The sequence below is a fragment of the Cervus elaphus genome, chromosome 6 (genome assembly GCF_910594005.1).
Source record: "Cervus elaphus chromosome 6, mCerEla1.1, whole genome shotgun sequence".
In the NCBI taxonomy this organism is placed as follows: domain Eukaryota; kingdom Metazoa; phylum Chordata; class Mammalia; order Artiodactyla; family Cervidae; genus Cervus; species Cervus elaphus.
Genome location: NC_057820.1, coordinates 334,761 through 346,887, shown reverse-complemented (window position 1 = coordinate 346,887; position 12,127 = coordinate 334,761). Strand labels below are relative to the sequence as shown.

The following is a 12,127-nucleotide window of genomic DNA, read 5'->3' as shown; positions in this document are numbered from 1 at the left end:
CTGTTCACATACCTCTGCCCTCGATGCCAGTCCTCTCCACGCAGGAGAGCGAGCTATCAGTCACTCTCACTTTAGTGTGAATGAGCTTGGTCAAGAGGGGAGATTTGTGTAAAGGCTGCCCAACAATGCTGTAGGTGGCCCCTCTGCCAGGGAGGCTGGGAAGGTTGCAGCTGCTCAGGGGTCGGGGCTCTCCTGCCCAGCCCCTCCCCACTACCCCCACCAGCACTGCCGGCCGGGACAACAGACCTCGAGGCAGAGAGAACCCGGCCGCCTGTCCTAGGAGCCGAGAACAGCGAGTCTGCAGCTCTGCTCCTGACCCAGTTTCCCTTCAGCCACCGGCTGACAGTCTCCTTTGCAGAATTTTGCAGACGTGGGAGGAAACTGACGTGAGGCTCCTGGTTTCTGTCCTCATCTGGAGCTATGCCATTGGCCGAGCCCAGCCGGGCGGGCTCCCTGCCCCCACAGTGACCCCATGATCTGGCAGTAGTCTCAGCAGCTGGGAAGGCCAGCCCCACAGACATCTAGATTTCAGCTAAGAGCACTCAATGGGCTGCTGCCCCCTTCCTACCACCAGGCTCCTTCTGCCCATGGGGGGCGGAGGTGGAGACCTGCGGGTGTCCGCAGGCCAGAGTCTCTCCCGGTTCCAAACTGCATGGACCTGTGCAGCCTGGGAGCAGAACAGGAGCCTCCGCACCCAGGACAGTGCCCGGGAGCTTCGGGACACCGGGACTGAATTGGAGAGGGTGGGACAGGGCCGGGGTCGGGGGCACCTCTGCCTATGAGGGGGGGGGCGGAGTCAGACCATTCCCAGGGTGTGGACTAAGCCAGCCTCCAGCTGCGCCTGGGAGGGGCCATCCCAGGATGAGAGGACAGAGTGGGCCCGGCAGAGACCAGACAACCTGGGCCACGGGCCCCTCAGAATGCGGGCTGGTTCCCAGGGAGCACATGGGGCTCGCTCCTGCTGGCGGCGTGAAGTGTGCAGGGCCAGCAGCCTGGCCTGAGAGTGGCTGACCCGCAGCGCTGACCACTATGCCCTCTCCCCGCGGTGCCCCTGCATCGGGGGCTGCAGCTGTGATTACACGTCTGTCCCGGGGCTGAGCCACAGGGGCATCCGAGGAGGTGTTTGTTGTTGCCTGTGAATCAGGCGCCCGTGAGCAAAGTGGTGGCTGGCGAGGCAGACAAATTAGGGCCTTGGGGCTGCCACACGCCCCCGCCAGCAGTTCTGGACCAGAGCCGCCCCCGCCCCGCCACACAGCCACACACTCAGCCACCCTACCAGCCAACAGAGGCTGAGCCCCTGCTGCACCCGGGACCCAGACAACACACATGCCATACAACCGCACAGACACACACACAGCCACCAACAGACACACACACAACCACACAGAGACACACCACAGAGACACACCACACATGCAACCACACTCAAACACACCACACACACAACCACACACAGGCACACAAACACAATCGTGCATACACACTGCCACCCACACACACACAACCACACACAGACACACACACATAACCACACACAGGAACACACAACCACCCATAGGCACACAAACACTATCACACACACCCACAGACACACACAACCACCCCACACACAACCACAATCACCCACAGACACACAAACACAATCACACACACAAAACCAGACACATACATACAAATACAGACATGCACACAACCACACACACAACCACCCACAGATGTACACACATATAACTACATGCAGACATACACAGCAACCACATACAGGAACACAAATGCAACTACACACAAAACCACAGACACACACAACCATGGACACGCACACAACCACCCACAGAAACACACACACACACAACTGCCCACAGGCACACAAACACAACCACATACACAAAGCCACACACACAGCCACCCATAGAAACACACACAACCATAGACACATACAACCACACACACACATATACAACCACTCACAGACACACACAACCACAGACACACACACAACCACCCACAGACACACAAACACAACCACACACACAAAATCTCAGACACACAAATATATGCACAGACACACACAACCACCCAGAGAAACACACACAACCACCCATAGACACACATAACCACCCCCACACACAAACACAACCACACACACAAAGCCACAGACAGGCACAGAACCATCCACAGACACACACACAACTACATGCAGACACACACAACAACCACATACACAAAACTACACACATAGCCACAGCCACACACATAACTGCAGCACAGAGGCCTGCGGGTACCGTCTGCAGTCGCAACGAACAGACACAGCCTCCTCCGACCCACACTGGGGGCCACCGCCCTGCGGGACCGGAGAGCCTGGCAGGGCAGGGGAAGGAGAGGGTGGGCCTGGCCTGACTCCCGCCTTCCTGTGCTCAGGGGCCACCAAGGACATGGGCAAGATGCTTGGGGGCGATGAGGAGAAGGACCCTGACGCCGCCAAGAAGGAGGAGGAGCGGCAGGAGGCTTTGCGGCAAGAGGAGGAGGAGCGCAAGGCCAAGTACGCCAAGATGGAGGCGGAGCGCGAGGCCATGCGGCAGGGCATCCGCGACAAGGTGGGCGCTGCGGCGCGGTCTGGCCCCGCACCGCCTGCACAGACGGGGGACGGAGAAGGGCTGGGGCGGAGGCTGCCTGAGGGAGGGCCAAGTGAAGCCTGGCTGGGCCGCCGGCCCCCTCCTCCGAAGCTCGCAGAACTGACCTCGAGAGGGACTCCCCGGGAGGGGGTGGGCGGGTGAGATCCGGCGCCCCCACGTGCACGTCTGCACACGCTCACCGGGCCTGGGGCCCTGCGGCCCGAGTCCTTCTGGCCCCGACGGCAGGGGCTGGACCCCGTCCGCCTAGGATCCTGGGCTAGGGTGCTGGCTTCTGCAGGACAAGCTCCTGTGGCTGCCCCCAGGATTGCCACCACGGACTTGGAGGGCAGGCCCTTCTGGAGAGGAGGAGCAGGGCGGCCAGGGGCTGGCCCACCCAGTGGGCCTCAGGTGGGTGAGTCGTCGTGGGCTGGAGGATACCCCTGACCACACCCAGGTGGGCCTCAGACCCCCGAGGTGAAGGACAGGGTGTTGGGGGGCAGGTCTGTGGCTGTGTGGGCTGGATGGGGGTGGGCTGGGAGCTGGAGGCCATCTTTCCAGAACCCTCTGGCACCTTCCTCTGTGCACAGGGCATCATACACCCGCGGGGACCCAAGGCCAGAGCAGGGGTGGACAGGTGAGGCTGTCAGCTGGGGCCCCAGGGGCCTGTCCACTGCCCATCCTCAGGTGCCCATCCAGCTCGTGGGTCAGAAGGGCAGGCATGGGACGGCTGCTCCGGCCTCCTTCAGGGTGGGCCGGACTGTGGGCCAGGTGGAGAAGGAAGGGCCGTCCCCAGGGCCCCATGATGTCCTGAGCCACGTGGTCTCCCACGGTCCACAGCGTCTCGGGCCTTGCCCACCACTCTTGGCCCCACACGGGCCAGGCACCTCCACCCAGAGACCGGGGGGGGGGACTCAGTTTGGGGGTGCTGCCTCTCAGTTCTGTCCTGCCCCCAACCCTGACACTCCCATCTCTGGGCCCTGGGGAAAGTGTTTCCAGACACTGTGGATGAAGCCTGTAGAAGAGGGCTGGGAGCAGGCGGAGGGGTCCTCCAGAGGGCGTTTCCAGCAGTCCCCAACCCTAGACCGGAAAGATGCTTGGGCTGCAGGGGGGACGGCTCAGTCCCCAGGACCCTCCCGCCTGCCTGGTTTGCAGGGCCTCTGCCTGACACAGAAGCTGCAGTGAGGATACAAGTGGGCGCCTGCAGGTCTCTGGGTCTATGAGGGGTCCCCCATGTTGATGGGGGTGTGGGGTGCCCCCTGGTGTCCCATCACTGGTCACTGGACACCCTTCTGGGCAGAAAGTTCAACTTGATTGTCTTGGGGCAGCAGCTCATGAGACCCTCAACCCCAGGACCAACCTCAAGACTTTCAAAGTCGTTTGGGGAAGAGCCAGGAAGAGCACACAGACAGCAGAGAGGCAGGCAGCCATGGGCGGGGAGGGGTCAGAAGGTAGAGACACCCCACTCATTCTGCCTTTAATAGAAAGTCCCTTCTGCCCCTTCCCTCCTCAAACCGCCCAGCGGCCCCATCTCCCCCAGGGCCCCAGCCCCAGGGGCATGGGGACACTGCCCCTCAGGGCTCCCACTACCCCAGGGCCTTTGCTTGGCTGCTCCCCTCGGGGGCTCCCTGAGGCTCTGCCTCCCTGTCCCCTCCACACTCCTCTCCTGTCTTATCTTGCTCTGCACCTGCCTTCATCTGGGTGCATGCTTGCTCACTCAGTTGTATCCAACTCTCTGTGACCCCACTAGGCTCCTCCATCCATTGGATTCTCCAGGCAAGAATACTAGAGTGGGTTGCCTTTTCCTCCTCCAGGGATCTTCCCTACCCAGGGATCAACCTCAGTCTCCTGTGTCCTCCTGCTTTGGCAGGCAGATTCTTTACCACTGAGCCACCTGAGAAGCCAATCTTCATCTGACACATACTTTTTACTGGTTTACTGTTCACTGTCCATCCCCCGCAGGAAGGGCAGGAACTCTGACTGCACTTGGCCATTGTATGCCGAGCAAACGAGTGAGTGAGTGAATAAGTGAGTGAACAGGCATTAGCTCCAGGGTCCTTTTCTTGCTCAGGGAACCGAGTGGGATTTACAAGTCACAAAGTGAGTCCCAGTGAAAATGGGGAATGTGTCCCCACCCTAAAGGCAGTCCCATGGGAGGCCAGGGGGCAGGGTGACCCTCATCACCGCCACCCTCAGGACCCCAGCTTTCAGGGCCACCACATGGAAGGCTGTAGCCAGCCCCAAGGCCCCCTAGCCTGGCGCCCTGGGGGTCGCTTGGCCAGTGGTCCTGCTTCCTCAGACGAGCATCGCCCCCATCTGGGACCCCCTTGGGTGGGCTGAGTGCCTTTGCTTCTTAACTGCCTCCACAGACCCCAGGTTGCTCCTGGACCCTGGCAGTCCCCAGACCTACCGTGGCTCCATCAGCCACAGTGGCTGGTCTCCCCGCCAGGCCCAGGTCTCCTTCCTGGGCACGTCCTGGGTGTGGTCTCACCCACCCAGGGGGCACGATGGTGTCTGCTGATTTCAGTTGCCGGGGCAGGGGTCCGAGCCAGGCCCCACCCCACGCAGGGGCTGGGGCTGCAGTTTCCTTACTGGCCCAAGCACAGCTTCTGCAGTCAGAGGATTAGGCGGACTAGGGGGCCAGGGCTTGGTCCTGGGGGGCAGCCTGCAGGGAAGGTGTGGTATGTTGGGGAGCATACCGACACAAGCAACTGAGTCTGACAGGTGGGGGCTGGGCCTTGGGGTTGTGCAGGGGAGACAGGCTGATGGTGAGCACCCCCATTCACAGGTCGGAGGCAGCTCAGGGCCTGATGCACTCTGGATGTTAGAGCCCCAAAGCCCCAGGTCCTCACAGCCTCAGTGCTGGTCTCCAAGAATTTGGTCACCTCCTCCAAGGAGTCTCCAGTTCAACAGAGGGGAGCCTGCCCTGCCCCCAAGACCCCAGAGGTGGACAGCGCGGCCGTGGGAGGTCAGGCTGCCCCGGCCACCCAGGGTGGTGGCCCCTGCTGCCCTCTCTCCCCAGACGTCCTGACAATGAGCTCAGCGCCTGGATCTCCCTACTCACCGACAAAGCCCCCCATCACGTCCCCTGGCCCTGCCTGGTCCCCCATGGCTGCAGAGCCGTTCTCTACCCGGCCTTCCAAGGCGACCCCCTCCCGCCCTCCTGCTCCCCACAGGTTGGGACCCCTGACCTTTAGGAGTGGCTCCCCCAATGGCCCTCGCTGGCTCCCAGGCTCCAGACCCGCTTCCTGCAGCCCCTTTCTGGTGTCTGGGGTGGGGTGCCCCGTGGTATGCCCCATGCCCCCACCCCCGACCTCACGAGTGGTCAAGGAAGAGGGTGGGGGTCCCTCACACAGGGGCCGAGGGGTCAGGCCAGGCCACGTGCCCCAGCTCCCTGGGGGACCTCCTCTGTATTTGGGGCTCCTCGCCTCTGCAGGCTGGTGGGCGGTGCCTACCCCCGCAGCCCCGCATGTGTAATGACGTCATGACGCACTGCGCGTGTCCAGGTCGGGGGAGACTGGCCCACCTGTGTCATCTGGTCCCCGCTTCCTGGTCTGCACCCCAGTTTTCAAGTTTACACCGCACCGCCGGGTTTGGTGTTTCCAGCCACCCACGTTCAGCGACTCTGAGACAGAACCACCCTCCAGCCAGCGCTGGGCTGGCGGGTCCTAGTCGACCCGGCTCCCACGCCCCAGGTTTGTGCTGAGAATAACAGGTTGTGGGCAAATCGCTGACTCTCACTGTTAGGGAGCACCGCTTTGCCCAGGGCGCTGGCAGCCTGGGCTCCCTCCGGGCCTCAGTGGTACCGTCTCAGTGGTTGAGGAGGGTGGAGGGAGGGGTTTGGGATGGGGGGCACTGGGGGAAGAGTTGGGCTTTCAGACAGGTGCTCAGCCAGACCACATCAGAGCCAGGCTCTGGGAGAGACCCCAAAGAGTAAGGTGGCCCTCAGGTTTGCCCAGAGTGGCTTAGGCTCAGAATGGGTTTTAGCCTCAGTGGAGCGACTGGCTCGGGGCCTGGGGTCTCCTTCCTGGACCCTAGAGGGGACAACCGTGACACAGGTCCCTCCCTGACCCCCTGCCTGACTCTACCATGTGTTCCTGGCCGTGGGTGTGTGTCCCCTTGCCACCCACCTGTTCTGCCAGCACCACGTGTCCCCCTGAGCATGTGTGTGCACCTCTGCTGAGTGTGTGGGGGGCGTTGGCCACCACGGCCTCCTGGGTCCAGCACACAGACCTGTGCCCCGGATGGGGACAGACATCCTGTGGCTGCGGGAACTGCTGGGCTCTGCGCCTCTGGCTGGAGGGAGGCTTTCTCTGGTCTGACCTAATTCCTGGCGGTGTGTCTCTCCACCCTGCACGTCCCTCCCCGAGTCAGAGCACCGCCCTCTGTGGTGACCCAGGAAGAGGGCTGTGCCCCTTGGAGTGGCTGCCATCTGGCTCGCTCGTCGCACTCTGCCCTGGGCTGACCTGGTGTCCATGCTCAGTGTGGAGGCCCTCTTGGTCAGTTGCCCTGAGCCCTCCCCTCTACCCCAGAGACCCTTCCCAAGCTCCTGACTTGTCCAGGGTGCAGAGGGGCCTTCAGACCACTAGGGCCCCTGCTGAGGAAGGTGGCCAGACCCCTTACCCCTCCTTCCTTAGTGCCCAGGGGCCCTACGCTGTCTGGTCACTGCGGCCAGGAGCCCGGACTCCTCCTCTCAGACTCTGCTAAAGAGCCCTTGCCCCCCTGCCTGAAGCCCCCCACAACCTCGAGGGAGGAGATGGGTGCAGAGCAAGCTGGGGAGTGGGACACAGCCACCCCCCTAATCTGGAAGCAGAGCGAAGGGTCTTCTTGGAGGACCAGGGTGCCCCCTCCACTGCCATCAGCACCAGTGGCAGCCCACTGCTTCCTTCAGGAGGAGCTGGTGAGGAGAGATGAGCAGGCCTGGGGACCCTTCCTGGGACCAGCAGCCCTGAGCGGTGTGCTTCCCGGCACTCTCTCTTCGCCAACATCACAGCCTCTGCTTCTGGACATTCCATGTTGTGTAACCCAGGACCTCAGACCTAACCACGGGGCACCCCCTCCCCAGCTCGGGTGGGTCCCGAACTCTGTCCCCAACCCATCAGGCCAGCGTGGCCCCACCTGGTCCCACCAGTCCTAAGGCAGGAAGTCTTCCCCTGGTCTCGTGTCCTCTTGACCATAGGCTTCAGGGCTTTGTTGGTCCAGGACGGCTGCTGAGGGTGCTGGGGGCCTTGGGGTGAGGTGTTAGTCTCCTAGAAATTAATTTTCTTGGTTCTGGAGGCTAGAAGTCCCAAATCAAGATGTTGGCAGGACTGTTCTCCCTCTGAAACCTGTAGGCGAGAATCTGAGAATCCTCTTTTGTAGTTTCTGGGGGCTTCTGGCATTGTGTGTGTCCTTGACTGGTGGCAAGGTGGTTCCCAAGCTTTTCTGTTTTCTTTTTCTACTCTGTGTATCCTTTTCTTTTACAAAGAAGCTCTGGATTTAGAGCGCAGGGAGGTCTCCTCTCTATTCTTACCTTAATTACATCTGCAGAGATCCTGTTTCCAAACAAGGTCACATGCTGAGGTTCCAGGTGACATGAATTTGGGGGGACTCCTTTCAATCTGAGGGGAGATTTTGGAAAGGGTTGGGGACAGAGAGATACACAGGAAACCAGAACTGGGGGTGCACGGCGGTGCCCAGGGGTGTTGCTGAGGGCACATCTAGGTAGGGTTCTAGGACACCCACCTGAAAGTGACTGCGGGACACGGGGCATGCAGAGTGCCCCTCCTAGGGCTGGGGGTTCTTGGCGGCATCCGAGGATACTTGGCATAAAAGTGTGGCCTCATGTCACCAGACGGAAGATCTGGGCCGCGTGGGGCAGGGCTGACACCCGCGCCCTCCTCCCCGGGAGGCGGGGCCGCAGGAGGGAGGGGCCCGAGCCGGAGGGTGGCCTTACCCCGCCACGCACCCTCCCGGGCGGGGCAGGGTCGGGGCCCGCGCGCTGACCCTCTGCCCTCCCCGCAGTACGGCATCAAGAAGAAGGAGGAGCGCGAGGCCGAGGCCCAGGCCGCCCTGGAAGCCAACTCGGAGGGCAGCCTGACGAGGCCCAAGAAGGCCATCCCGCCGGGCTGCGGGGAAGCGGCGGAGGAGGAGGACGAGAGCATCCTGGACACGGTCATCAAGTACCTGCCCGGGCCGCTGCAGGACATTTTCAAGAAGTAGCGCCAGGGCTGAACAGCAGCCCGCCCCGCGCCCACCCCGGTCCCGCCCTCCGCGAGGCCCCCGAAGAGCCGCCGGGAGCAGAGCGCAGCCCCCCACGCCGATATAAGCCATAGCCCTAGGTCCATCCGCCCCGTTGCCCCCTCGCGCCTTGGGAGCCTCCGCCCACCTCGCAGCCCACCCGCTCCCAGAACCGCCCCCGCCACCTAGGGGGGGCGCGTCCGGCCCCCCACGGCCGCTGCCTTCTGTGCCGGAGACCTGGGGTGGGGGGGGGGCGGGGGCAGCCCCTTGCTCTTCCGGCAGGCAGCGGGTGGACTGGACTCGCCCCCAGACCCCGGGAAGCCCTTCTCGCTCCGCCCCTCACCGCCCACCCAGCAGGGCCCACGGCCAGGGCCACCGAAAGGGTCCACGTTGGTGGACGCCTGTCGGGCCCAACTCAGGAGCACAGCCATAGTAGGGGGTGCAGTCGTGAGCCGGGGCGGGGGTGGGGTGGGGTGGGGGGACGAGCCGCAGGCGCCTGGGGCTCCCCCAGCAGGGTTCGGCCTGTAGGCCCCTCCTAAGCCCCGCCCCCGTTGCTGAATCTGCCTGCCTTGGTGGCCTGGCCGCCACCGCTCTCCATGTGCATCCTTACCCTCTTCATCCACCTGTCTGTCCCCCCGGCCGCGGCCTCTGGAAGGCTGAGCTTCGGGGCTGGTTCTCGCGAAGGGAGGCAAAGCAATACGCTTGGGAGGACCCTCTCTGACCTCTCTCTCCACCCCCAGAGTCCGCGGGCCCAGCGAACCCATCCCCTTCCCTGGCCGGCGCCTCCTGTCCCTCCGAGGCTGCTGGGGGTGGGGGTGCCCGCAGCCTCTGAACACCCGCACCTCCACTCAGAACCGGAGGCGGTCCGGAGCCTGGGGGCCGAGCGCTGCGCGCCGGCCGGAGTGTGTGGCCCCGAAGACCAGCCCCGACCCTCAGCCGCCTCAGCCCTGCAGGCCCTCGAAGGGGCATCCCAGCCGCCAGCCCAGCGGGCTCCCCCGAAGCGGCTGTGGGCCTCCCAGCGCTCCCCCGCCCCTTGTTTAATTTGCATCACAATATGTTGAATCTCAGGTAAATGAGGTCTTCTGTCTGTGAGGAGTTTTATCTTGACAGAAAGCTTGTCACCTGGGTCCCCAGGGCCCTTTCTGTTCACATAAATTTTCATCCTGTCCAGCGTCGCGGGCCAGGGGCGCGGCCCTCCCCCGCTCCTTAGAGAAGCCATATGACTAGACGGCAATACTGACCCCTGGCGCCCTTTGTCCCCCGCCGTCCACCCTGCGCCTGGACCCCTCCGGGTTCCATGTCTTTTTTTAATGCCTGTTTCCACACTTTAAAAAGCCAGCTCTGAGCAGACCAGGAGTCGTCTGGTAGAAACCCGCATCCCATCCTCAGCGCGTGGGGCGCCCCAGTGCCGAGCCTAGTGTAGACGTGGACGTCCTCTGTCCGTCTGTCCCGACGCCTGCGCCTCCTCCTGCATGTCGGGGCCGCTGCCTGTGTTCTCTCCGGATGGAATCACAGCCAATAAACTCCACAGTGATTTCACGTCTTTGGCCATTGCCTCTGGAGTCCATTCCCTGGGAGGCGAAGGGGGTGGGGTGCTGGAGGTGCTGCCCTGGCGGGAGGGCAGAGCCCGGCCAGCTGCGGTGCTCCCTTTGGGCTCTGTTGCTTGAGCCCATGCCCTGCCAGATGGGAGCACCTTTTTCCTTTCGCTGAGGCCAAGGCAGGGGCTCCTGCCGCTCTGGACGCACACATCCGACCCTTTCTCCCTGAGGTCCTCCTGGCCAGGGTCGTCCCTCAGTGCCCCCTAGTCTCCGGCCCGCAGCACAGGCCCCACCCCAGGCCTCTCCTGCACTGCACACCCTGGGACACGGGCCCACGTCTTTCCATGCTGGCCACACCTCAGGCCCAGTGAGAGGCCTCTGCGTCCTATCCGTAGAGGCTGAGGCCTGACAAGGTGCCTGTGGGGACTGCTGGCTCTGTGAGCCTGACCCCGAGATGCCGTGGCCGCTTGTGTCCCCAGAGTGGCCTTGTTTGACATCCACACCTGGGCCTTCTATCCAGGAGGAGGGTGCCTGTGGCCCTCCTCACACTGCTGGGTGATGAGGATGCACGGGCCCCTGCCAGCAAAACCTGCCCAGTCACACTCTCCCCACTCCACCCACCCACTCCACCCACCGGCCCCGTCCTCCTCCCCACCCACCCATCCACCCCCACCTGCCCTGTCCTCCTCCCCACCCATCCCCCACCCAGCTGTGCCCAGAATACCGTCCTGGACCCACTGCCCCTTTCCCTCTACCTCAGAACGGGGTCAGAAGCCTTTGTAGCAAGTTCAGGCTTTGGGATATGCAAGCCTCCATCCCCAGCATGGCTGGTCTCAGTGGGGCACCCCAAAGTGCCCCCACCATTAGCCTCCATTCCCCCATCTCTACCCTCCTCCCCCACCTCCCCCAACCTGGCCTGGACTCATCTTGGTCCTAAGCAATGATTCAGATGTGCTGGTCACCTGAATTGCCTTCCCTGGCAGCCCTTCCCCAGTGCCTGGTGAGGCAGACCCCTTAATCCTCTCCCTGAGGACTCCTGGGAGAGGCACTTGCTCACTCCAGGTTGCTGAGCCCCTGTGATGTGCAGAGCTCTTCTAGGGCCTGGGGATAGTGGAGGTCCTTCCTCCTGGGACTGATTGTTCCAATGGCAGGAGACAAATGATGAATAACGACATAGGTGGTGATTTCTTTCTAAGGAAATTGAGTAGGATAAGGGGCAGAGAGGATGGTGAGAGTGGCTATTTCACCTCTGAGGAGGTGAGGTGTGCAGACAGACCCCAAGGAAGAAAGGAGGAGCCCTGTGGGACCCAGGCAGGGACAGCAGTGCCAGGGCCCCGAGGCAGGAGCTGGCTGAGCATTTCAGAGTGGCCATGGGGACTCCGGCTGACCGTGGCCTTGCCCCTGGGCTTGCTTTAGGATCACACTGCCTCTTCTGGAGTCCCTTTCCTTTCAGGACATTTAGCTCTGTTTTGACAAAGCAGAGCACACTTTGATACCTGCCCCCCAAGAGCTGTCCACTCTGCAGGCAGCCAGCCCCGGGCAGTGCTCTGCTTGGATTTGCTGTCTCTCCTCGCAGGCGCCCTGCATCGGAGAGCTGTTTGAGTCACCAGCCACTTGACTATCAAGGCTGTCAGGGCACATTTTTAAAGATCTGGCAATTAAGGACCATTTTGTCTAGTTGTGCTAATCCGCAGCTAGACGATCCTGCTGTCCACAGTCGCAGCCAGCGGGGCTCGGTGAACCCTGGGTCTGGGCCACCTG

At 62.6% G+C, this 12,127-nt stretch overlaps 1 protein-coding gene across 1 annotated transcript in view; it reads left to right on the top strand.

The window, feature by feature from the left end:
* Positions 1 to 10,367, top strand: part of CPLX1 (complexin 1) — a 41,019-nt gene extending 30,652 nt beyond the window's left edge. The window contains exons 3-4 of the mRNA XM_043905912.1: positions 2,419 to 2,594; positions 8,613 to 10,367. Coding sequence (XP_043761847.1) covers positions 2,419 to 2,594; positions 8,613 to 8,810 — 374 coding nt within the window. The 3' untranslated portion in view covers positions 8,811 to 10,367. The remainder of the gene's footprint in view (positions 1 to 2,418; positions 2,595 to 8,612) is intronic.
* The last annotated feature ends 1,760 nt before the right edge of the window (positions 10,368 to 12,127 follow it).